Here is a 26765-nt window from a genome sequence, read left to right as displayed (position 1 = left end):
TCTCTCCTTATTAGCTAACTGGCTGCAGTTGCCTATCTTAGCCAATGGGGAGGGAGAGCCGAGGGGCTCAGGTAAGTATTGGATGCATGCATAGAATGCATGAAAGTAAAAAACCTTTGAGACTTTAATAATCCTGAATTCCTACAAACAGCCAATCAGATTTTCCCTTTATTTTATAACCTGCTCTGATAGGAAGAAGCTGACTTTGGCAACACGGATGTTTTCTTTTTAGAAACTTTTATGCTGATGATGTTATTTCCCTAGTGTATAGCGCAAGAGCCAGAAATTCTACCTAGTTGTGCAATGAAAGCTCGACGACTTCTGCTTTTATTAGGACTGTACAAACAAGTCATCAGTCCTCGTATAATCCATTAAATTCAGGATTGGTATCTATTGATCGGTTCTTATTCCAACATCAGGACTTTTTTAAGATTTTTTAATGTGTAGATTTTATACAGTGCATAGGTTTGACATTTTGAACTTTGTTTATATACCTACATGGTTCGGTGAATGGTATCGGAAAACAAACAAAACAAAAGATAAAAACAAATTTCCTTTATTGGCCTTCAAAATAATCGCCAACCTTCACAACACACTTTTTTGGCAAAGTTCATAAAGCTTCTGGAAACTGTCAGCAAAGGACTCTTTAGGAATCTAAAGCAGAATCGCTGTCGCGCATTATTGGATTTGCCGCTACGTCCGCAAAAAATATGCGCCTTTCTTGGCGCTCTTCGGGCGGTGATACAGAAGTCCACAGATGCCAGATCAAGGGTGTGCAGTGGATGACAGAGAACACATATACTGTGCTGAGCCAAGTATCGCACAGTGCGCAGGCAGGTGTATCCTGGTCACACATGGCAATAAAATCTCCAGAAGTTTCCATCCGTTTTTACTTTCTGTTTGTCTGTCAGCTTGTGCGGCACAAACCGGGAACAGATCTTCCGTGAAGATTTGGATAGAAGGATGATGGTGCGCACTGTGTCCTTGCTAATGCCCTATTCCTCCGCCATCAATTGTAGAGTCGTTCACCAATCTCCTGCCAGCATTTGTCGCACTCGCTCATGTCTGGGCTTTTGCTTGTCGATGGCCGTCCAGAGCGTGCCTCATCCTCAGTCATTTCCTTCCCCGTCACGAAAGCAGTTGAACCAGTCGTAAACTGTTTCTGCTCACAGCTTCCGTCCCGTACACTTGCTTCTTGACTTGTCTCTGGATAGCCGCGTGCAAGCGTGCGCACCTGGCCCTTGTTGCCGTTGAGATATTGGACCATTCAGAAAACTTTTTAGTCACGCATCATATTTTCATAGCTTCATGTGTTTATAGCCCTCATGAAGGGAGTGTGTGACTTCTGAAATTGTGTACTACTTTTGTGTCGTAAGGTAGCAAGTCTTTATTATGAAAGAAAAGTTTAGCAATTTATTTATAGCAAACTTTTACTTTGCCATTTGTAGTGCAATACAACAGGTTTGCTTTGGTTCCCCCTCCCCAGCATCAAATACTCTCCTTTCCTTCACTCCTCCACTGTTCCATTCAGCAGCAATAAAAAAAATTGCTGGTATATTTATATATCAGGAATATGCAATTAGTGGACCTCCAGCTGTTGCAAAACTACAAGTCCCATCATGCCTCTGCCTCTGGGTGTCATGCTTGTGGCTGTCAGAGTCTTGCTATGCCTCATGAGACTTGTAGTTCTGCAACAGCTGGAGGTCAGCTAATTTTATATTCCTGCTATAGATGAACATTATTATTATTATTATTATTATTATTATTATTATTATTATTATTATTTTTATTAGTATACAGGATTTATATAGTGCCAACAGTTTGCACAGAGCTTTACAATATAAAAGGGGGCAATACAGTAACAATACAATTCAATACAAGAGGATTAGAAGGGCCCTGCTCCTGGGAGCTTGCAGTCTAATAGGGGAGGGGCTTGTGGAACAAAAGGTAGTAACTGTGAGGGATGAACTGATGGTAGAAATAAAATTTGGTTATTAGCTGAAGGCATGATGGGCTTCCCTGGATAGATTAGTTTTTAGGGATCGCATGCCGCTATAGTGCCCTATGACCACACTGGGCCAGCCACTAAGCGCCATCTATGTCACATGGGGAGAGTTGGTCCCGTGTAAGCTATAACTTGGGTGGCACAGTGGTGTAGTGGGCAGCACTCTCACCTAGCAGTAAAAAGGCTGGTTTGAATCCCAACCAAGACACTACCTGCCTGGAGTTTGCATGTTCTCCCTGTGCCTGCGTGGGTTTCCTCCGGGTGCTCCGGTTTCCTCCCACACTCCAAAGACATGCTGGTAGGTTAATTGGCTTCTGTCTAAATTGGCCCTAGTATATGAATGTGAGTTGGGGACCTTAGATTGTAAGCTCCTTAAGGGTAGGGACCGATGTGAATGTACAAAGTATATTTAAAGTGCTGCGTAAATTGATGCATGTAGACCCAATGCTGGTATCTGGGGAGCCAATGAGGTCCTGGTATTTGTGACTGATGATTGTCATTAGCTCCTTGGCGCTTGAGAAGGAAGAGAGGGCACATGTGACCGTCACAAAAAAAGTGAAAAAAAACCTCTTTACCATTCTTGTTTTTATTTAAGATTATTAATGTGGTTTGTTTGCTGAAGCTATGCTGATTGTTAACCACTTGCCTACTGGGCACCTAAACCCCCTTCCTAACCAGTCCAATTTTCAGCACTCTCACATTTTGAATGACAATTACTCAGTCATTCAATACTGTACCTATATGAAATTGTCTTTTTTTCACACAAATAGAGCTTTCTTTTGGTAATATTTAATCACCACTGGGTTTTTTTGTTTGGGGTATTTTTTTTTGCGCTATAAATGAAAAAGATTGATTTTTGGATTAAAAAATTAAAATTTTTCTATGTTTATAAAATTTAGAAAATTAGTAATTTTTCTTTGTAAAATTTTGTCCAACAGTACTACATATCTTTGGTAACAATAACCCAAATAAGTCCCTTTCACACGGGGCTGTCCGCATTGAGCCCCTAAATAGCTCAGTGGGGATCGCTCCATTGATCCCCCGCTGAGCCAGCGGATGACAAGTCCGCCTCTGCACTCCATGTAGGGACGGACCTGTCCGAGCCCCGCTCTCCCCTATGGGGGATCGGATGATTACGGTCCGCCTGTCTGTTTTTCATCCGATCCACCAGACTGATGAAAAATATAGGGTTTGCATCCATCTGGTTTTAGCGGAGAGGATCGGATCGGGGCTGATCGGATGTCAGCGGACATGTCTCCGCTGACATCTGATGCTCCATAGAGGTACATGGAGCTCCCGTTCAGATCCGCCTGAAAAACTGATAGGCGGATCTGAATGGTCCGCAGGTGTGAAAGGGGCGGTTTTCAGGCGTTACAGTGCTAAAAATAGCGCATGTGTAGCGCCTGAAAAAACCGGCCCCCTTCACTCCAGTGTGAAAGCCGGAGGGCTTTCTCACTGGAGCGGTGCGCTGGCAGGACGGTGAAAAAAAGTCCTGCTAGCCGCATCTTTGGAGCGGTGAAGGAGCGGTTTATTCACCGCTCCTACCCATTGAAATCAATTGGACAGAGCGGCAATACAGCGGCACTTTGCGGGCGGTTTTAACCCTTTTTCGGCCGGTAGCGGTGGTTAAAACCTCCCCGCTAGCGCCCGCAGAACGCCTCTAAAACGACGGCCGCACCGCCCCAGTGTGAAAGGGGCCTTAGTGTATATTATTTGGTCTTTTTAAAAAAAAAAAAAAAAAAAAACACTTTAAATCTTGACTGGAGATCAGCAGAGCTTCCTAGTTAGGGGGATGAGTTCTCCTTTTTATAGGGAACATGTCGGGACAGAAATAAGAGAACTGATACTGCTGACTTGTTTATGGTGTGTGCTTCAGTAATGCCGTGCTTGGTCAGTGACCTGCCAAGTTATGAATAAGAACTGACATGTGACTACCATGTAGGGACACTTGATGTGTAGAAGCTTCTCTAATGTCAGTGACTTAGTGAAGCTGAATTCTAAGCAGATCTAAAATATAAAAAATATTTGTTGCTCAGTATTTATGAATAATCGTTAGCCTTCAAGTGGTTGTTGAAAGGTAATTTTTATTTTTTAAATGTTACTTGTTCTGTGCATTGGTCTTGTACAGAGCAGCCGGATCCTCGTCTTCCTTTTTTTTAGGGTAACCCTCTGGTAATCCTGGCTCCTCCTCCTTTTTGGTGTGCCACCATAGGAAACCACTTCCTATTGTGTCGCTGCCACGGACTTGATCTATAGACACAGACCATGTGCACATTGCTGGATCAAAATCGGACTCTGGTAAGTATACGGGGGCTGACAGGAAGGGGCACGGGGGGCTCCTGCAAAAGCTTCCACTTTCTCTTTTCTGCATTTCTGTATTGGCAGTTGCAGAGCTGGAGGAAGTGTCAGTGGAGTACGAGTTAAAATTATTGTAAACCCTTACACATACCTAGTGAAGTGACTGGCCTCATGTGCTACACAGAAATTAAACAAATCCTCCTATATAAGTTGTACCTGTTTATCTGCAGTTATTTCTTCTGTACTTAGGTTCAAAGTGCTGAATTTTAAAGCTTGTCTGAGAGTTCAGGAAAAAGGGGGTAGAGAGCTGAAGTCTGCAGAGCTCAGTGAGGAGAGCTGTGATCCCTGAACTGAAGGGATGACACACGCACGTGCGCACGCACACACGCGCACACGCACACAGGAACAGAGCTAAGGCTGTCAATCAGCTGGAGGTCCCTTCTCTGTCACTTTTATTTTTTTTCTCTTGGTGTTAGGAAAGCTTGTCAGAAGTGACTCGTGCTGCGCAATTGTCGTTTGAAATTGCAACAGCGCCGAAAGCTTGAAATGGGCTTTGGCAGGAAGGTGGTGAAAGTGCCCGGTGTCGTGGTTAATCTGGAACGATGGTTGTTTCACCCGACCACCTTTTTTGCTTTGGTAGCCATAGTGGATTTAAATGGCCTTCAATACTGCTTTAGGTGGGGGACATGCCATATATTGCAATTTAGTGAATTGTTATCTTTATTGCTTTTTAAGAACAATGCTCTTGTGTTTTTGAAGTGAATTTCTCTTCTCCATAGAATCTCCCGCCAAGAATAAATGAACTGAGCAGATACGTTTTTTTCCATGTCCATTTTTTAGCCAGAAATTGGGGAAATGCATGTTTAGTCGCTGGGTTTTGATCTGTTTTTGCACACCAGTCTTTTTTTCTTGTTGTATAGAAAAAAGGGAAATGGCTGCGCTAACAGTGAAGCATTGAATCCAGTGATTAAAACAGTGCTAAATAATAAACTGATAAATATGTGAGTATAACATCTGACTAAAAAATTGCAGTGTATGACAAAAATTAAAGTCCCAAAAATGAGTGAATGGAATATGTCAATCTGTGTCCATAAATCACACAATACTTCACAAATGATTGTGTTGATTGAAACAAAAAAAATTTTGTCTATAATCTTCCACCACCAATATGTGCTGACCAGGGCAGGACTTAGGGTGGTGGGGGCCCCTGGGCTTGAGTCACTTTCGGGCCCTACCTTCTATACATTACCGTATTTATCAGCGTATAACACGCACCCCAAGTTTAGAGAGAAGTTTAAGGAAAAAACTTACATTTAAATGCCCATCAATGAAGCCTTATCGGTGTCCATCTGCAGCCTTGTCCAGTGTCATTTGCAGCCTTGTTATTGTAGTCTTGAAGTTTAAAAATGGCCCCGCTGAGATACAGAGTTCTGTGTATCTCGGCGGCTCTCGGGTCCTCTCGGCGGCTTTTGGGTCCTCTCACAGTCCCGAGCGGAGCCGAGAGTAGCCGAGTCTACTCAACTCTGCTCACAGTCATGCTCAAGCCCTGTGTTATGCCCATCATAGGGCTGGACTGGGTGTGACTGTGAGCGGAGTCAAGCCGAGTACAGTCAGCTGTGTATCTCGGGGGGCCTGCGGGGCCCCCTATTGGGCGGGGCCCATGGGCTTGAGTCCAGTCAAGCCCAATGGTAAGTCCAGCCCTGGTGCTGACGCCAAATAAAATGCACGCTTACCAAATGGCAAGCAAAAAGAGCTTGCGGCTAAACGCCCTGCCGGGGCCTTTGTCCACAGAGATCCAGGACAGCAACTCCAATGGCGTCAGACACAGGAACGGTGACAAACCGATGAGCCAATAACTTGATCAAACAGAGCTCACATTAGTTTTCTTTTTTAAGCTTTTCTTTCTTGTATTTTCATCTGATGATCCAGCCAGCAAACCTGCTAGCAGCTTCAGTGATATGTCCCAATCACCGGCCGACTCCTCTGCTCGTGTTCAGGCCAGCCAGGATGAGAAAACCGGAAGTGATTGGCTGGACTGCTGATGGCAACTCCTCATAGAAGGTCAATAGATTGGTTTGGCAAGAACGATTCTTCATGAATCTATGCTGATTACTGCTATTGATCACTTTCTCATTACTAAAATCTTGTATATAGTCTATTATCCCCTCCAAGAGTTTTGCATACTATTGATGTTACGCTAACTGGTCTAAATCCCAGGGATGTATTTGTAGGAGGAGCCTGAGAGGGCTATTTAAACCTCCTCCTCTGTCAGGGCCAGTGTCGGTAGGTTTTCTGGGTTCCCACCCACCCGTTCCCCAGTTTCATACATTCTCATAGTATTTTGTTCTTATTCTTACATTCAGGGTATGCCCTCTTCTCAGGCATACTGACCAGCTAGGCCAAGGCACACCTCAGGCCTTGGTTCTTAGGAGCGTCGCGTTTCCCGCTTGAAGACTCTGACTACAATTGATGTTACGCTAACTGGTCTAAATCCCAGGGATGTATTTTGGGCCTTTTTTAAATATTGGTGCTACATTGGCTTTTGTCCAATCAGCTGGTACCATTCCAGTCAGTAGACTATCTGTAAAAATTAGCAACAATGGTCTGGCAATTACTTGACTGAGTTCCCTAAGTACTCTTTGGATGCAAGCCATCTGGTCCCGGTGATTTGTTAATGTTAAGTTTCCCTAGTCTAATTTTAATTCTTTCCTCAGTTAACCATGGAGGTGCTTCCTGTGATGTGTCATGAGGATAAATACTGCAGTTTTGGTTACGAAGCCCCCCAATTCCCTCGTGAAGACTGAGGAGAAGAATAAATTCAATACCTTCACTATCCCCCCATCCTTTGTAACCAGATGTCCTTCCTCATTCTTTATGGGACCAATACGGTCTGTCCTCCCTTTTTTACTGTTTACATACAGTACTTAAAGAATTTCTTGGGATTTTTTTTGCTCTCCTCTGCTAAGTCTTTCGTGTTCTATCTTAGCCGTCCTAATTGCATTTTTACATTTCTCGTTGTGTTCTTTATAAAGTCTGAATGCTGATTTAGGATCCCTCAACCTTGTATTTTCACTCCTTCGTGTTCTTTGTTCCTAAGACTTTATCCCAATTCATGCCTTCTAACAAGGTTCGTAGTTTAGGGAAGTTGGCTTTTTTGAAATTCAGTGTCTTTGTATTCCCCTTATGTTTCCTATTTATGTGATTTATACTGAAGCCAATTGACCTGTGATTCCTAATTCCTAAATTGCCCCGTATTTCCACATCCGTGATCAGGCCTGTATTGTTGGTAATCAGTAGTTCCAGTAACGCTTTTTTTCAAGTTGGTGCGTCTACCATCTGGACCAGGAAATTGTTCTGCAAAACATTTAGGAACTGGCGAGCGTTAGACAAATGCGTGGTTCCCTCCACCCAGTCTATGTCTGGATATTTAAAATCCCCCATTTATAACACTTCCCATCCTTGCTGCTAATCCAACTTGTGATAGGAGATCTGTCTCCCCCTCTTCCCTCAGGTTAGGGGGCCTATAGCATACTCCCAGTAATATTTTCCCCCTTAGCTTCATCCCTTTGGAGCTCTACCCATAAGGATTCCACCTCCTCCCTATCTCCCTTAGTGATGTCATCTCTCACATTCACTTGTACGTTTATTTTTGATATATAGGTATACCTCTCCCCCATTTTTACCCTTTCTATCCCTGCGATAAAGGGTATACCCTTGAATGGTTGCCAGACCATCATGAGAGCTGTTGAACCAGGTCTCTGAAATTCCCACAAAATCCAAATCCTCCTTGTACAACAGTACCTCTAGTTCACCTATCTTGTCCGCCAGGCTCCTGGCATTGGTGAACATGCCACATAGTTTTGACCGGTCGCTTACTACCCTGTTATTGGGTATTCCGAGATTTCAACTAGGACTTGTTACTATACTTACCTTGGGTTTATGTACTTTAGTCAACCTACCACTGATGCCCCCAATACTACCCTGTGGAATATGTTATATACACAGGTACTCAACAAGGATTATACCCTGTCCAAATTACCTAACAACTTGCTTCCTGACCCTAATACTCAAGACCAGGGGTTGACAAATTTGCTGGGAATCTAGGAGTCAGCTAAAAAAGTTAGGAGCCAGGTCTGTGACGGCGATCTGGACCTGTCCCTGGTCTGACATGGAGACGAGTGAGGGGAAGATAGCCCCTCATCTGTCTCCAAGTCATTGCCCATAGCTCTTAGAGGGACATTTTATTTAATTTTTTTTCAAATGACGAATTTTTTTTAAATTGCATTTTTGTGTAAATATGAGATGTGAGGTCTCTCTGACCCCAGATCTCATATATAAGAGGACCTGTCATGCTTTTTTCTATTACAAGGGATTTTTACATTCACTTTTTTTTTTTTTTTAAAGAACAGTTAAAAAATAAAAATAAAAGTTAAAATAAGAAAAAACAATAATTTTAAACGTGCCCTGTCCCGCCAAGCTTACGTGCAGAACTGAACGCCTATGAAAGCAGTGTTCAAACCACACATGTGAGGTATCGCTGCGATCGGAAGAGTGAGAGCAATAATTCTAGCCCCAGACCTCCTCTGTAACTTAAAAAGTTCAACCTGTAGAATTTTTTTAAATGTCACCTATGGAGATTTTAAAGGGTAAAAGTTTGTCGCCATTCCATGAGTGGGCACAATTTTGAAGCATGACATGTTGGCTATCGATTTACTCGGCGTAACATAATCTTTCACAATATAAAAAAAAAAAAATTGGGCTAACTTTACTGTTGTCTTATTTTTTTATTAAATTATTTTTCCTCAAAAAAGTGCGCTTGTGAGTCCGCTGTGCAAATACGGTGTGACAGACAGTATTGCAACGACCACCATTTTATTCTCTAGGGTGTTAGAATAAAAAATATATATCATGTTTAGGAGTTCTAAGTAAAGGCAAGGAGATAGGCTGGCAGGCAGGGGAAGCTCCATTAGCATTGCTGGTTGTCATTCCAACGGCCACCACAAGAGGGCGCCAGATTCCAGAAGGAACCATAGGATCGCAGAAGGCCTCAAAGCCGGCGGCTCGATTACCGGCGGTGTGATCACGCTGGGGGGGTCCACAGAGACAGGATATCCCCAGCTGTGCTGCCCCAGGCGCCAGGTTGCTAAATCTAGTCGCAAATGCAACCTGGTGCCCGGGTTTTGTCAAGCCCTGCTCAAGACGATAGATAGGTACTCAACAAGACAATACACAAGCACTCGCTGACTAATGTGCACATGTTGATGGGGACAAGGCTGGATAGGGCGCGTTTAAAAAAAAAAAATAATAATAATTCTTATATATTTTAACTTCTATTTTTACATTTTTCACTGTTCTTTTTTAAAAAAAATATTCACTTTTATTCCTATTTACAAGGAAAGTTAAAATCCCTTGTAATAGGAAAAAAAGGATGACAGGTCCTCTTAAATATGATATCTGGGGTCAGAGAGACCTCACATCTCATATTTACACTAATATGCAATTAAAAAAAAATTTGGTCATTTGGAAAAAAATAAATAAAAAAATGTCCCTCTAAGAGCTATGGGTAATGACTTGGAGACAGGTGGGGGGGGGGGGCCTGATGGCCCCCGCCCATCTTCCCCCTCACTCGTCTCCATGACAGGTCCGGATCGCCTTTTTCAACCATTGGTAATGCACTACGCCATGAAGGACTGCAATGCAGCAGCTCCAGCAAGGTCCCTTTGCTCAAGAAAGCACATATACAGGCCCGTCTGACGTTTGCTAATGAACATCTAAATGAGAACTGGGTGAAGGGTTTGTTTTGTGGTCAGTTGAGACAAAAATGGAGCTCTTTGGCATCAACTCAATTTGCCATTTTGGAGGAGGAGGAATGCTGCCTATGACTTTTTGCACAATTAATCGTTAAAAAAACGTGATCTCAATTCACCCCCCCCCCCCCCCACAATCTCTGTTGCAGAGTTTGCAGATTCTTTCATATAACAAGTGGAGAGACTTATCTGCTCACTCAGCTGTCAAAAGAAAACATCCCACAGTCTGACAAGTTTTAAACTTGAAACATTGTAACTAACTTCCTCCTTAGATCAAAGGGATGTAAACTTCTGTGTGAAAAAAAAAAATCCAGGCAGTCTGTCAAGTTTTTAAACAAGTGTAAATGCAGGAAGTTTAACCACTTAAAGTCTGTTTTCTGACACTTGTTTCTTCAGTTAAAATCAACATGTTTTTGCTAGAAAATTACTTGGAACCCCCAAACTAATATGTATGTATGTATACACATATATATATATACACACAAATATTTTAGCAGAGACCCTAGGAAATGAAATGTCAATTGCTGCAATATTTTATGTATTTGCGCAAAGGTGTTTCAAACGCTTTTTTCTTATTTTTTTGGGGAAAAATGCACTTCAATTAATTTTAAACAAAATTGAAACAGTAAAGTTAGCCCAATTTTTTTGTTTGTTTTGTTTTAATGTGAAAGATGATGATACGCCATGAGAATTGTGAGAGAATCATGATCTATCTTCTAAGCAAAAAAAAAAAAAATAGTGATTCTCATTTTAGCCAGCTAAACTCTACTATGACTCCAAGAACACCATCCCCGCTGTCAAACCTGGAGGTGCTAAGGATACAGGAAAACTTTACTGCATCAAAGGGATGGGGCCATGTACCGTCAAATCTTGGGTAAGGAGGAGAATCTTGGAGAGGATCTGAAAAGGGGAGTGGGATAAAATCCCTCCTGAGATGTGTGCAAACCTGGTGGCCAACTACAAGAAACATCTGACCCAGGGGTCAAGTCCTGGGGAAAAAAAGTGTGGGAACTCCCACCCAAGATCCACTTGCCCACCAAAAAAAAAAATATGCTCATATGCACGAACGCTTCAAAAGTGGTATTTTTCATCCAATTTTCGTATTGTGTGTATGAAGCTTAACGGTTAGTATATAAAAAAGATCCTCAATAAACATAATACGGTAATTCTCTGAATAATCCACATTCATTCAATTGTGCTTCCATGCAAATGTGAACATCATGTTCTGATTTTTATTGGGGAATTTTATTTTGTATATAGAGTGTTTATGTGGTGAGTTTACACTTTTCATTGAACAGAGTTTGGATAACACAGGATTAAACAGGTCATAAAGGAACTGCACATTATCTGGACAGAATGCTTGGGGTGATAGTGATGTGTTCCTGCTTAGGAGATATATGTTAGCTTGGGGGGGCTGCAAACTCTGCAGGGCTCCAACACACACACACTGCTATTCCAAACCTTCATATATTTCCACATAAACTTCCCTCCTGGCATTAAACTTTGCCAGGTATTGTGCTCAGCTTACCACCCCAAACTGATGTTCCTCCCTCAGCTCACCTCTCTCCCTGCATGTCCTGTGAGCAGAATAGCTGTGCTCCTCCTCTGGGTTCTCTCATCATATGGCACTGAAGATAGAGGAGGAGGTATTCAGCGGGACACACAGAGCAAGTATGCAGGGGGGGGGGGGGGGGGTGAGGAGACAGAAAACCTGTATGGATGTAACACTTGACTATATGCAATTGTACTGTATGTTTTCTAAGACACAATAAAAACTTTTCTGATTAAAAAAAAATAATTATAGACTGATCATTTCTTTGTCAGTGGGCAAATATACAAAATCAGCAGGGGATCAAATACTTTTCCCTCACTGTACAGTCGGAATGAAAGAAAGGAAAGAGGAGTCATGATTGAAACCTTTAAATACATCAAGGGGGTGAATAAGGTTCAGGAGGGCAGTTTTTTTCAATATGAAGCCAAAATCAAGAACACAAGTACATGACCTCAAACTAACTGGAGGGAAGTTAAAAAAAAATAGCTTTAGAAAGTATTATTTTACTGAAAGGGTATTTGATGCTTGGCATAAAATTCCAACAGAGGTAGTGAGACAGCCAACAGTAAATGGCTGCAAACAAATGAGTAGACTGGGTGGACTACAGTCAAATTGCCTCTTAGATGTGTGCAAGACTGTGAAGGGGACATTAGAGTGTGAGCTCTTTAACCCCCTGGTGCTGTGCATACGCAAATATGCGGCCTCTCTGGACTGAGCTTTTTTTCGTGGTGCCGCATATTTGCGTATTTGTCTCTGCACAGCATAGAAACCAGAGTCTCTGCAAGACCCCCGGGCCCTGTACAAACAATCGGGACTGTAACTCCCAATTCCGGGTCACCTGATTGCTGTGATAGCCTCTGGTTGGCTATCATGGTGGTCAGTCACTGAGGAGCTCGCCCCCATGTTTTCTCTCTGAATGGAGTAGAGCAATTCTCCGGGGTTAGAGTTTGGGCTAGTATTTATTTATTTCTATTTTTTTATTAGTTTGTTTTAGGTAGGATAAAAAAAGCAGCAAAATGTGCATGGTTTCTAGGCTGCACTAAAAGTACAAACCCAGTTTTGCCTGAAAAAGACTGGTATAATGCATCTGGATGCACAAAGTAGTTGTGGTGATGTGTACGGTTTTACTAACACATGTCAAAGTTGCAAAATTGTGCGGAGGCGTTAACATTTGTTTAGGCCGCTTTCCTGTGGGTGATCCGATCAGGTCCACCTGTCTGTTTTTCAGGCGGACCTGATCGAACCCTTAAGTGTCTTCTATGGAGCGGTAGGGGTCAGCTGACACATGTCCAATGACATCCAACCACCATCCAATCTGATGCTATCTGCCAAAAACAGGCTGCTATTCCCCCATCCGTCTGGCGGATCGGATTGGATGGATAACGGACAGGCGGTCTGTTTCCATCTGACAGCCCTATAGAGAACAGCAAGGCTATGCAGAACAGACACGGACCTGTCATTCGCCTGCTCAGCAGGGATCAGCGGAGAGATTTCCTGCTTATCAATCAGATCCTGCTTCACCGAGGCACCTATGTGAAAAGGGCCTTAGACGTGAAGGGCTTAACCACTTCCCACCGTCGTTATACATCAGTACTTTGAAGAGGAATATAATTATGGGAGTAGCTAGCTGGTATCCTCTTCTTCGATGATTCAAGATAAGTGGTCTCTGTGGCCCATAGCTCTTAAAGGGCCTTTTTTTTTTTTTATTTTTATTTTTTTTTTTTTTGTTGTATTTTAGTGTAAATATGAGATATGAGGTCTTTTTGAACCCAGATCTCGGATCTAAGAGGTCCTGTCATGCATTTTTATTTTATTTTCTATTACAAGGGATGTTTACATTCCTTATAAAAGTGACGCCATTTATTTTTTTATTTTATTTTTATTTTTTATTTTTTTTTAAACTGTGTAAAAATAAAAGGTAAAAAAAAAAAAAATTGAAACGAGCTTGCGTGCAGAAGCAAACGCATACGTGAGTAGCGCCCGCATATGAAAACAGTGTTCCTCTGTAACTCAAAACATGCAACCTGTATAGATTATTTTTTTTTAAGGGTAAAAGTTTGTTGCCATTCCAGGAGCGGATGCAATATTTTGAAGCGTGTCATGTTGGGTATCAATTTACTCGGTTTAACATTGTCTTTCACAATTTAAAAAATATTTGGGCTAACTTTACTGTTTTATTTTTTAATTAAAAAAAGTGATTTCTTATTTATTTTTATTTTTTTTTCAAAAAAGGTGCACTTGTAAGACCGCTGAGCAAATACGGTGTGTCAAAGTATTGCAACGACCGCCATTTTATTCTCTAGGGTGTTAGGGAAAGAAAAGTATATTGTTTGGGGGTTCTAAGTAATTTTCTAGCAGAAAAACGTTTTTAACTTTTAATCCACAAATCTCAGAGGCTCGGTCCTTAAGTGGTTAACCAAGCACTGATATAAATGTTTCTAGATAAATAAAATTCCTAAGTTTTAACACTTCGTTTTTTGTTTTGTTTTTCCCCCCCTTTTGTCTCAGTCTCAGCTATTCTGCAGCCTCCAACAAATCTCACACTTGTTTCTAAAAACTTTGAGCACATCCTGACCTGGGATGACCCTAACAATGAATCGGTTATCTACTACAAAGTGGAGTATGAGAAGGATGGGTATGTATGTGATGAACCGGATTCATTTGAGTATATATTGTAGAACACAGAATAAAACAGTTCCCTTGTATTTCAACTAACAGCCAGGCAACTGTCGCAGGAAGTGAGGACAAAATCACGCTTGCCCTCATTACCCGCTCTAGCAGCCTCTGTGCCCGGTGATGTATAGCAGATTAACTGGGTAATTGGTTTGTATGTATACACACTAAAACATGGGATCTTGTGGATGCATGTACATATGTATATTTTGATATACTGCATGTATACAAATGTATATTATAAAAAAAAATTGCTGTCATCTACGTAGATATCCTGTTGTGGTTATTTATGTGAAATACACCACCCTGATGTGTACTCTTGTTTGTGTCTTAAAATGTTGTTTCATAGTGTTTCATATTGCTGATAAGGTTATTCCTTTTTGTAGAGATGCATTATAAATGATGTATTGCAGGTCTATTGATGTAAAGCATAGGGCCAAGTTGTATTCGTTTGTATACAACGTTATAGTCCATTTTGCTTTATTTTGCGTGCTTCTGAAGGAAAGCAAGGAGGCAACAGAGAGGAGTATCTAACCTCAGATGCTAGGGAAAGCACATTTTGACTTTTAAGTGGTTGTAAAGTGTTTTTTTCTTTTTAATACAAATAATCTGAAACTTGCCTACTCTGTGCAATGATAATGACATATAATGCAGCTTGGCCCCACCTCTACACACTTGATTTGATTGACAGCAGCAGGAGCCAATGGCTCCCATTGTATCAGGATCAGACCTGTAACCAGACACAACACTGAATCAATACAGGAGTCGGGTAAGTTGTGGGGGGGGGGGCAGACAGTTTTTATTCTACATTAATGCAGAGACTGTATTGAGGTTTAAAAAATAAATTTCTTTATCGTACATCAGAGGCTTAATTATTTACTTAGTGGGTTATAGCTACCTTCAGGTGTTGACACTGGCACACGCAATACAGGAAGTTGACTCCCCTATATAATCCCTCCTCCTTCCAGGAGAACCTCAGTTTTTTCGCCAGTGTCTAAAGGTGTTGGCATGAGTGAAGATGTGCTCTGCAGATCTCCAGGAGGGATCCATGCTGGATTTAAAAAGCCTCCACAACCGGATCCATCCTGCCGCTCCTTTTTCCGATCGTGTGTAGAGAATTCTGGTGCACAAAGTGGCATGCATGCTCAGAAAAATTTTGGAGACGAAAGCTATTGGCCTCTACGTAGTCCCATCGTACGTTTTGTACATCACTTCGTTCCGAACTATCGGATTTTTCGTCAACTTTGTGCGACCGTGTGTATGGAAGACAAGTTTCGGCCAAAATCCGTCTGAAAAAATCCGGATTTTGTGGTCGTAATGTCCGACCGTGTGTATGGGGCATTAGTCCTTCTGACTAGGAAGCTGATATTTTTGGTTGCTGTATCCTCAGCAAGGAGGGTTTCAGAATTGGCTGCTCTTTCTTGTAAAGAGTCATATTTGATTATTCATGAGGATAGAGTGGTGTTACGCCCTCGTCCAGGCTTTTTGCCAAAAGTTGTTTTCAGGCTTTCGTCTGAATTAAGATATTGTTCTGCCATCGTTTTTTCCCAAAACCTTGTTCCAGGGAAGAAAAAATCACTACATTGTCTTGATGTAGTGAGAGCAGTGAAAATCAATTTAAAGAAAACTGCTCAGATTTGTAAGACTGATATCTTATTTATTCTGACAGAAGGTCCTAAAAAAGGAGAGGCTGCGTCCAAATCCACTGTTGCTAAGTGGATTCGGCAAGTTATAATTCAAACTTATGATTTAAAGGGTAAGATTCCCCTTATTCAAAGTAAGGCGCACTCTACCAGAGCGGTTAGTGCTTCTTGGGCAGTGCGTCACCAGGCCTCCTTTGCTCAGATCTGCAAAGCCGCAACTTGGTCTTCTGTCCATGCATTCACAAAATTTTACCAAGTGGATGTAAGAAGGAATGAGGATATCGCTTTCAGGTGTAGTGTGCTGCAGGCAGCAGTGTAAGTCCTCAAGGTCTGGGGGTGCCCTACGGGTTGTGTCTCCCTCCCCTCAAGTAGCATTGCTATGGGACGTCCCACGAAGTAAATACTTAAGGTTCTGTGTCCTATGATGTACTCCAAGAAAAGGATTTTACAGGTAAACTGTTATAAAAATCCTATTTTAATGTTTAGAAACCCCTTCATGACCAGGCTGTTTTTTGCTATTCAGCACTGCACTACTTTCACTGGTAATTGCGCAACACTGTACCCAAACTAAAGCTATATCATTTTTTTTCGCATTAGAGCTTTCTTTTGGTTGTATTTGAACACCACTGGGTTTTTTATTTTTGCAATATAAACGACAAAAGCCCGAAATTTTTTATTTTTATTTTTGCTATAAAACGTGTATATAATAAAAAAAGATTTAATTTCTTCATCATTTTAGGCCAATCTCCTTTTCGATTGTAAGCTCCACGAACTTCTATATTGAACTTTATTGTAATTGTACTGTCCACCCTCTGTAAAGTGCTGCGTAAACTGTTGGTGCTGTATAAATCCTGTATAATATATTTGTAGATGCTATAACTTTTACAAAACCAATTTAATATAAACATATTGTTTTTTTTTTGTTTGTTTTTTTCATTGGCCTGTAGCAGAATAAGTTTTGACTTTCTTTTTTTAATTTATGAAGAAATTAGATTATCTTTTTTTTTTTTTTTTTTTTTTTCACTTCCCGTCAAGCCTATAGGAGCTTTATGGCCGGACAGTGGCTTTCCTGTTCTGAGTGGACGTCATATGACGTTCTTCAGAACAGGGCGCTCGTGCATGCCCCGGGGGGGGGGGGGGTGGCGGCGGCATGCAGCGCAGTGATCCGTAGACATACCGCATCAATGATCACGGTAAAGAGCCTATGATATAGAGCTCTGAGTGCGAGGAGAGCCAATAAGAGTCTTTCCTCGTTGGAGACATGCACACAGAAGCAAGGGGGTTGTGGGACTTTAAATGAGGTGCATGATAACATGCACCTCCATCCCTAAATCAGAAAGGGGTTTTTGGGATTTGAATGAGGCACAAGACACGTGTTAGAAGATATTGTAAGCCATTTTACAATTTCTCCTACCACGTGTCTTGTGCCCCACCAGTGATGCCTGCAAGTGCTCATCAGTGCTGCAAAATAGTGCCTACTCATCAGTGGCCATCAGTGCAGCCTCTACAGCGCACATCAGTGAAGGAGAAAAATGACTTAATTACCAAGAAACATTTATTTTTTTTCAAAAATGTTGCACTTTTTTCAGTTTTAAGCAAAAAAAAAAAAACCCAGTGGTGAGTAACCACCTCAATACAGTGCACTTACACCCCCTCCTGTCCAGACCAATTTTCAGCTTTCAGCGCTCACAGTTTGAATGACAATTACTCAGTCATGCAACACTGTACCCATATGAAACTTGCGTACTTTTTTTCCACACAAATAGAGCTTTCTTTTAGTGGTATTTAATCACTAGTGGGTTTTTTAATTTTTTTGTGCTATAAATTGAAAAAAATGCCTTCTTTTGTTTCTGTCATAAAATTTTGCTAATTTAGTAATTTTTCTTCATAAATTTTGGCCAAAATGTATACTGCTACATATTTTTGGTAGAAGGAACTCTCATTAGTGTATATTATTTGGTCTTTGTGAAAGTTATAGAGTCTACAAACTATGGTGCCAATCACTGAAAATTGATCACATCTGATCAGGCCTTCATTACATCAGGTGTATCACATTTCTTGAGACACTAACAAGTCAGGAAAGTACAAATACCCCCCAAATGACCCCTTTTTAGAAAGTAGACATTCCAAGGTATTAAGTATGTAGCATGGGGAGTTTTTTTAAGTTGTAATTTTTTTCTCACAATTCTTTGCAAAATGAAGATTTTTTTTATTATTTTTTACAAAATTGTCAGATTATCAGGTTATTTCTCACATCCAGCATATGCATACAACAAATTGCACCCCAAAATACATTCTCCTACTCTTCCCGAGTATGGCGATACCACATGCATGAGACTTTTACACAGCATGACCACATACAGAGCACCAACATTGAAGTAGTACCTTCAGGCGTTCTACGAGCAAAAATGACACATCTCATTTCACAGCCACCTATTATTATTATTATTATTATTATTATTCAGGATTTATATAGCGCCAACAGTTTGCGCAGCACTTTACAATATGAGGGCAGACAGTACACTTACAATACAAATCAATACAGGAGGGATCAGAGGGCCCTGCTCGTTAGAGCTTACAATCTAGAACCTATTACACTTTTGAAGGCCCTAGAGTACCAGGACAATGGAATTTCCCATAAAATGACCCAATTTTGGAAAGCAAACACCCCAACGTATAATCTGTGAGGCATAACGAGTCTTTTGAACTGTTCATTTTTTTTCCAGAAGTTTTTGGAAAATGTGGAAAAAGAAAAAAAAAAAGCGTTTTCATTTATTTTTATTTTTTTTACACAAAGTAGTCATGTGTAGGACTTTTACACAGCCTGGTCACATAGAGAGGCCGAACACTGAAGTAGTACCTTCAGGCGTTTTAGGAGCATAAATGACACATCTCATTTCATTCCTGCCTATCACACTTTTGAAGGCCCTGGAGCACCAGGACAATGGAATTACCCACGAAATGACCCCATTTTTGGAAAGCAAACACCCCAACATATATTCTATGAGGCAAGGGCTGCAAATAGGTACTCGTGTACTCTGATGGGCTGCAGATAGGTACTCTGATGGGCTGGTGACAGGTACTCGGGTACTCTGATGGCCTGGTGACAGGTACTCGGGTACTCTGATGGCCTGGTGACAGGTACTCGGGGTACTCTGATGGCCTGGTGACAGGTACTCGGGGTACTCTGATGGCCTGGTGACAGGTACTCGGGGTACTCTGATGGCCTGGTGACAGGTACTCGGGGTACTCTGATGGCCTGGTGACAGGTACTCGGGGTACTCTGATGGCCTGGTGACAGGTACTCGGGGTACTCTGATGGCCTGGTGACAGGTACTCGGGGTACTCTGATGGCCTGGTGACAGGCACTCGGGGTACTCTGATGGCCTGGTGACAGGCACTCGGGGTACTCTGATGGCCTGGTGACAGGCACTCGGGGTACTCTGATGGCCTGGTGACAGGCACTCGGGGTACTCTGATGGCCTGGTGACAGGCACTCGGGGTACTCTGATGGCCTGGTGACAGGCACTCGGGGTACTCTGATGGCCTGGTGACAGGCACTCGGGGTACTCTGATGGCCTGGTGACAGGCACTCGGGGTACTCTGATGGCCTGGTGACAGGCACTCGGGGTACTCTGATGGCCTGGTGACAGGCACTCGGGGTACTCTGATGGCCTGGTGACAGGCACTCGGGGTACTCTGATGGCCTGGTGACAGGCACTCGGGCTCTCTGATGGCCTGGTGACAGGTTCTCTGGTGACTGGTATTTGGGTACTCGGATGGGCTGTGATGGCTGTGACGGGTACTCGGATGGGCTGTGAGTGACAGGTACTATGATGGGTGGTGATAGGTCCTCTTTACTGAGGGGGGCAATCAGTGTGATTGGTGTGTACACTGTAAGCAGTAACGAGATGTTACCGCAAACTCCTCCTCACACACGATCGGTGTGTAAGGAGAACCCGGTAACATCTTGTTACCCCGGTTTGTTTACATTTAGTGATCGATTGTGAAACAATCACAGCCGATCACGTGTGTAAACAGCCGGCCAATGGCTGTTTACCAGCATCGGTGACGAGCAGTGTTCCCGGGAACACAGCCACCGACGTGCGATTGCACAGTGGGGGTGTAACCACCTGTGATTGGCCGTGACTTCATCACGGCCGATCATGTGGTAAACAGCCATACCCAATGGCTGTTCACCCCCCTCAGTGGCAAGCGGTGTCTCCGTGACACGCCGCCACCGAAGGAACAGGGACATCATATGACACCCTCCCGCCACAAGAGATGTGCCGCCTGGCCGTCATTTGACGGCCGGTGGTCGGCAACTGGTTAAATACCCCAAAAGAAAGCTCTGTCTCCAAAAAATTATAAAAGCGTTGTTTGGGTACAGCGTTGCATAACTGCACAATTGTCATTTAAAGTGTGACCGCTCTGAAAATTGGCTTGGACAGGAAGGTGGTTAACAGAAAGTTGGGGGAAAAATCTTTTTTTTTTTTTTGCAAAAAAATTTTAAACTTCGTGGTGATCAGATACCACCAAAAGAGAGCTCTATTTGTGGGAAAAAAATATATAAATTTAATTTGCCTACAGTGTTGCATGACCGAGCAATTGCCAGTTGAAAGTATCCCATTGCTGAATAGCAAAAAATGCTCTTTTCATAAAGAGGGTAAAACCTTCCAGAGGTCAAGTGATTGATTAAGGATGGACAGAAGTGAATCTATTTAGAAGATTTTTACACATAAAGGTGTAGGAGTGGAACTGCTCACATTTTCCGAACGAATGACTAAAGCCGCGTACACACGGGCGGACTGTATGGCCTACTTAGTCCGTCGAAACACATTTCAGCGGACAGTCCGCTCGTGTGTGGGCTTCAGCTGACTTTTTCAGCGTGTAGTCTGGCGTACTAAGTATTTCGGAATTTTCGAAATACTGTCCGTCATACTTTGGTTTCAGCGGACAATCCGCTCGTCAGTAGGCTAGTTCGGCGGACTAAGAATGGCGCATGCTCAGAAAGGATTTACACGGCGAAAGGTTGCATTGCTGTGTATTGGACTTCCTATTTCTAGTCCCGTCGTACGTGCTGTACACGTCATCGCGCAAGCTTTAGACGGACTGTTTGTGCATCCGTGTGTGGTCAAGTCCGTTCATTCGAAAGTAGGACGGACTGTCCGTCGGATTGTATGACGGACTAAGTAGGCCATACAGTCCGCCCGTGTGTACGCGGCTTAAGTTATACCCAAAGATACTTCCATATTGGGCACCTCTACAAATTAAACATTTCCTCGATAAGGAAGCTACCCACTCCGAATGGTCACGTTCTCTCACCCCTTTCGAAGACATGTGCCTTAAAACGGAACCCCAAGGAACATAATATCTTTCAATTATGCGCTATTGTTTCCAGCGCAGGCTTCCCAGGACAATTGAAGTAAAGTTAACTGGCTCAAAGACCTCACAATTAACATCTCAGACGCAGACTGGGAAACAATTTATACGATAGCTCACAAAGACTCCTTAAATATATATGCACAAGAAAATACATACAAAATAATCTCGGTGGTACAATACACCACTCAAACTTCATCGTATTTACCCATCCCTCTCTCCACAATTTTGGAGATGTGGAACTGAACCCGGATCCCTACTACATGTATGGTGGTCGTGTGGCAAGAAGTACACCGACTGATACAACAGATCACCACATATCAACTGGACTATACTCCAGCACAATTCCTGCTACATCACCCAGCACGTCCAATCCGCACCCACTTATGATCCCTGCCCATGCATATGATCACAGCTGCGAACATGTGTATCCCACATAATTGGCGTTCCCCACTCCCACCAGCTATTAAGGACTAGTTTAATCGGATCCAGAAAATAGCTGACATGGAAGAATTAATCCATCAGGCAAGGGATACGCCTTTCAAGTTCACACAAACTTGGTTGTGTTGGTTACATTTCATCACAACCCCAGAATATCACAATTTGTGGTCACGAACAGACCGAGGCTCGTGAATTAGAAGACCTTTACCACACTCGGGTATCTTCCACCCACAAAACTACTAGCCTTGCTACACTACTCTGTCTGGACACGTAGATATTATAAGGCGGCTGCGTCCGCAACTGTTTTGTTTCTTTAACAGTTAGTTTATAAAATCACTTCTATGAACACTTTATTATAATATGGCTTACTTACTCATTGTATTACGCTGCTTATATCCCAATTGTAGTAATCTGTTCCTTTAACTCTCACCTAGTCACAGTCAGATCCCTTTAGGGGAGACTGGGTTTTGAAGTAGTTATTGGGCATCTCGCCACCAAAACAACTACTCAGTGCAAACACCTTAGCTCTCCCACACGGAGACACATGACAGAACCCTTATCCAAACTCAGCGCGACATTGATGCTTGAACATATTGGGATACAATATCATATTTGTTCGTCTATTCCCATATTAACTACACATAGTTGAACACGTGTATTAATAGACCTATATTTTCAAAGATATGCATAGTAACTGTTTCTACTTGTTTTGCTTACTGATAAGATGCTTGTATCTAATGTATTTGATTTTTGTAAACCTGTTTAAAGCCAATAAAAACTTCTTTAAAAAAAAAAAAAAAAAAAAAAAGTGTAGGAGTGAATGATACTAAAAAAGGACGGTGTTTGACACACGTAGCAAGATAATTGGAAGACTTCATTGAACATTTATAGCAAGTTGTTTTGATTTTGTATTTTCACATGTCATATTTCTGATTGGTTATATTATTATTTATACATGATAGATATTTTTTTTGCCACTGTAATACTATATTGGTTTAATGTTGGCTCTCCCTTTTTGTACTTTTCTAGCAATTCAGTTGTCAGTAGCAAAAGCTGTTCCAATATCACAACTCGGCACTGCAACCTGACCAAGGATTTCACAGATATTTGGTCAACCTATAGGCCCATAGTCCGCAGTTTTACAGATCATGAAGTCTCCAAAATAGCTGTAGCTGAGGGTTTTTGCCCGGTTAAAAAAAGTAAGTATATTTAGCATCAGCTTTGGACTTTTAATAGTATGTATTCATGACCATTGTCTTTTAATCTCTAGCAGTATTTTATAAGAATTTCTATTATTGTACATCTGCAGATGCAGAGCAACTTTAGTATCCTTTCTAGTGGAGTTATGTGCCACCTACAGGTGGTTGGACACTGGCAAAAAAGTCAGCAAGTCCCATCTTAAGCCTGGTGACACCTCCTTCCTCACCTTTCTTTCTTGTTCGTTCAACCCAGCAAGACTAAACGTAAAAACCTGAAGAGCTCAGGCAGAGCATCTGTGCTAATTATGCAATGTTGGTAAAGCAATTTCACCTGCTGTCCTATTGTGTTCTGACGGGGGGATCTCCCCCACTCCCCCTCCCCTCCCCTCCCCCCAGAACACACGAGCCTGCTCTCTTAGCAATTGGCGTAGAGCGCTGATTGGATGCCAGTCGATCATGCCCCTTTTGACAGATCAGCTGCAATACACACGGTAGAAACCAACCGCCATTCGGCCCATGTGTACTAGGCTTTAGGCATAACCCCTCCCTTTTAGGAGGGACATCAGGTTTATTTGAAAACTGTAAAGAAAATTCTTGCGCTAAAGGCTAAATGGGGGGGAAGGCTGCTGGCACAAGACTCTGGTAAAAGTATCACAGTATAAAAAAAAAAAAGTGCAGCGCTATTGAATTACCATCTTGAAAATACGTTGTGCAATGAAGCTCAGAAATTGTAGATTGAAGTGCTTTAAATGTGCAATAAATACATCAAATGGAAAATTATATCAAATGCATATAACAGTAAACAGTTATAAATCCAAAGTGCCTTGTGCACCATGACTTGAAATAAATAATGGAAATTTAAAGTGCTTATGTTCAATGAAATTAAACCAAGAAGAAAGTTATTGTCCAAGTGCATAGAACCATAAACTATAAAGTCCTTCACATTGAAGTATAAATAACTTCACATGAAATGATGAGCTGTAATAAAAACAATCCTTTTCAAAACATGTCTCAAGAAACCACCAGAAGGTGAGAGATGTATAGTGGTACAAATGGGAGGCTTGCCAGAAGCTTGTGGCCCTGATTATAGTGGTCAACACCAGCCTTAGTCGAATGCAATCTTTCTGATCAATCGTCGCCAACTCTTACCACGATCATACATAGAAATGAGCCTTTCCTTTATAAATATTTTATATTAAGACATGCCTTGCAGGCCCAATTTGGCAAGCAGAATCTAAAGATTTCAAAATACACCCTTTATAGGAATCCTGAAGTCACAGGGTCCGAAGGGACTGATATCACTATTGTACTAATTTCTATTACAAGCTAAAATAGGCAGAGAACCATTGAAATTAAGCGATTAAATGGCAGGTTTTGATCCTATAAATGACAGATAAGAAATGGGAGGAGATACAGTTGTGCTCATAAGTTTGCATACCCTGGCAGAATTTATGATTTCTTAAAGGTTCTTAATACCGTGTATTGCCCCTTTACCATCAATGACAGCTTGAAGTCTTTTGTGGTATTTGTGGATGAGGCTCTTTATCTTCTCAGATGGTAAAGCTGCCCATTCCTCTTGGCAAAAAGCCTCCAGTTCCTGTAAATTCTTGGCCTGTGTTGCATGAACTGCATGTTTTGAGATCTCCCCAGAGAGGCTCAATGATATTGAGGTCAGGAGACTGAGATGGCCACTCCAGAACCTTCACTTTATTCTGCTGTAGCCAATGACAGGTCAACTTGGCCTTGTGTTTTGGTTCATTGTCATGTTGGAATGTCCAAGTACGTTCCATGCGCAGCTTCCTGGCTGATAGATGCAAATGTTCCTCCTATTTTTTTGATGACATACTGCATTCATCCTGCCAACAATTTTGACCAAATTTCCTGTGCCTTTTTGTAGCTCACTGATCCCCAAAACATCAGCGATCCACCTCCGTGTTTCACAGTAGGAATGGTGTACTTTTCATCATAGGCCTTGTTGATTCTTCTCCAAATGTAAAATGTATGGTTCTCATCACTCCAAATGACTTTGTGCCAGAAGGTGTGAGGCTTGTCTCTGTGCTATTTGGCATATTGTAAGTGGGATATTTTTTGGCATTTGCATAGTAATGGCTTTCTTCTGGTGACTCGACCATGCAGCCCATCTTTTTTCAAGTAGCTCCTTATTGTGCATCTTGAAACAGCCGCACCACATGTTTTCTGAGAGTCCTGTATTTCACCTGAAGTTATTTGCGGGGTTTTCTTTAAATCCCGAACAATTTTCCTGGCAGTTGTGACTGAAATTTTAGTTGGTCTACCTTACCGTGCTTTGGTTTCAACAGAACCCCTCATTGTCCACTTCTTGATTAGAGTTTGGATATCTTTTTAGATCCCTTTCCTGTTTTATACAGTTCAGCTACCTTTTCCCGCAGGTCCTTTGACAATTCTTTTGCTTTCCCCATGAGTCTGACCCAGAAACGTCAGTGTAGCACTGGATGAAAGATGCAAGGGTCTGTCAGGAGTCCAGAAACGCATTGACCTTTTATAAACACACACACACACACACACACTATCGCCAGTAGATAATAAGATGATATGATTGTACAGTGACTTGAAAAAGTATTCATACCCCTTGAAATGTTCCACATTTTGTCATGTTAAAACCAAAAACATGTATTTTATTGGGATTTTATGTGATAAATCAACACAAAGTGGCACATAATTGTCAAGTGGAAGAAAAATAATAAATGGTTTCCAAAATATTTGACAAATATGGGAAAAGTGTGGTGTGCATTTGTATTTGTATTCAGCCCCCCTGAGTCAATATTTTTGTTGAATCTCCTTTTGCTGCAATTACAGCTGGAAGTCTTTTTGGGGATGTCTCTACCAGCTTTGCACATCTAGAGAGTGACAGTTTTGCCCATTCTTCTTTGTAAAATATCTCCAAGCTCTGTCAGGTTGGATGGAGAGCGCCTGTGAACAGCAATTTTCAAGTCTTGACAAAGATTCTCAATTAGATTTAGGTCTGGACTTAGAATGGCCCAGTCAAACACATGAATATGCTTTGATCTAAACCATTCCATTGTAGCTCTGGCTTTTTGTTTAGGGTCGTTGCCCTGCTGGAAGGTGAATTTACGCCCCAGTCTCAAGTCTTTTGCAGATTCTAACAGGTTTTCTTCTAAGATTGCCCTGTGTTTTGGCTCCATCTATCGTCTCATCAACTCTGACCAGCTTCCCTGTCCCTGCTGAAGAAAAGTATCCACACAACATGATGCTGCCACCGCCATGTTTCACGGTGGGGATTTTGTGTTCAGGGTGATTTGTAGTGTTCGTTTTCTGCCACATATAGCGTTTTGCTTTTAGGCCAAAAAGTTCCATTTTGGTCTCATCTGACCAGAGCACCTTCTTTCACATGTTTGCTGTGTCCCCCACATGGCTTCTCATAAACTGCAAATGGGGAATGTCTTATGGCTTGCTTTCAACAATGGCTTTCTTCTTGCGACTCTTCCATAAAGGCCAGATTTGTGGAGTGCAGGACTAATAGTTGTCCTGTGGACAGATCCTCCCACCTGAGCTGTGGATCTCTGCAGCTCCTCCAGAGCTACTCTTGGCTGCGTCTCTGATTTAATGCTCTCCTTGCCCGGCCTGTCAGTTTAGGTGGATGGTAGGTTTGTAATTGTGCCATACTCTTTCCGTTTTCAGATAATGAACAGTGCTCGATGAGATGGTCAAACCTTGGGATATTTTTATAACCTGACCCTGCTTTAAAGTTCTCAACAACCTTATCCC

General features: G+C 42.0%; 1 protein-coding gene across 2 annotated transcripts in view; it reads left to right on the top strand.

The window, feature by feature from the left end:
• Window positions 1-26765, top strand: part of LOC143981835 (interferon alpha/beta receptor 2-like) — a 72947-nt gene that overhangs the window by 12515 nt on the left and 33667 nt on the right. Inside the window, exons 1-3 of one of the 2 annotated variants that reach the window (XM_077479966.1) lie at window positions 10864-10984; window positions 14171-14297; window positions 22831-23000. In XM_077479966.1, the coding sequence (XP_077336092.1) occupies window positions 10966-10984; window positions 14171-14297; window positions 22831-23000 (316 nt within the window). In that variant the 5' untranslated portion in view covers window positions 10864-10965. Of the gene's footprint in view, window positions 1-10863; window positions 10985-14170; window positions 14298-22830; window positions 23001-26765 lie in introns of those variants that run through there. The other variant, XM_077479965.1, reaches the window with a different exon arrangement.

The sequence above is a fragment of the Lithobates pipiens genome, unplaced genomic scaffold, assembly GCF_037356315.1.
Source record: "Lithobates pipiens isolate NorthernLeopardFrog02 unplaced genomic scaffold, aLitPip1_a1.2 Scaffold_16, whole genome shotgun sequence".
NCBI classification, from domain to species: Eukaryota; Metazoa; Chordata; class Amphibia; order Anura; family Ranidae; genus Lithobates; species Lithobates pipiens.
The sequence above is the reverse complement of the archived record's forward strand: the minus strand, read 5'-3'. Positions and strand labels throughout refer to the sequence as shown.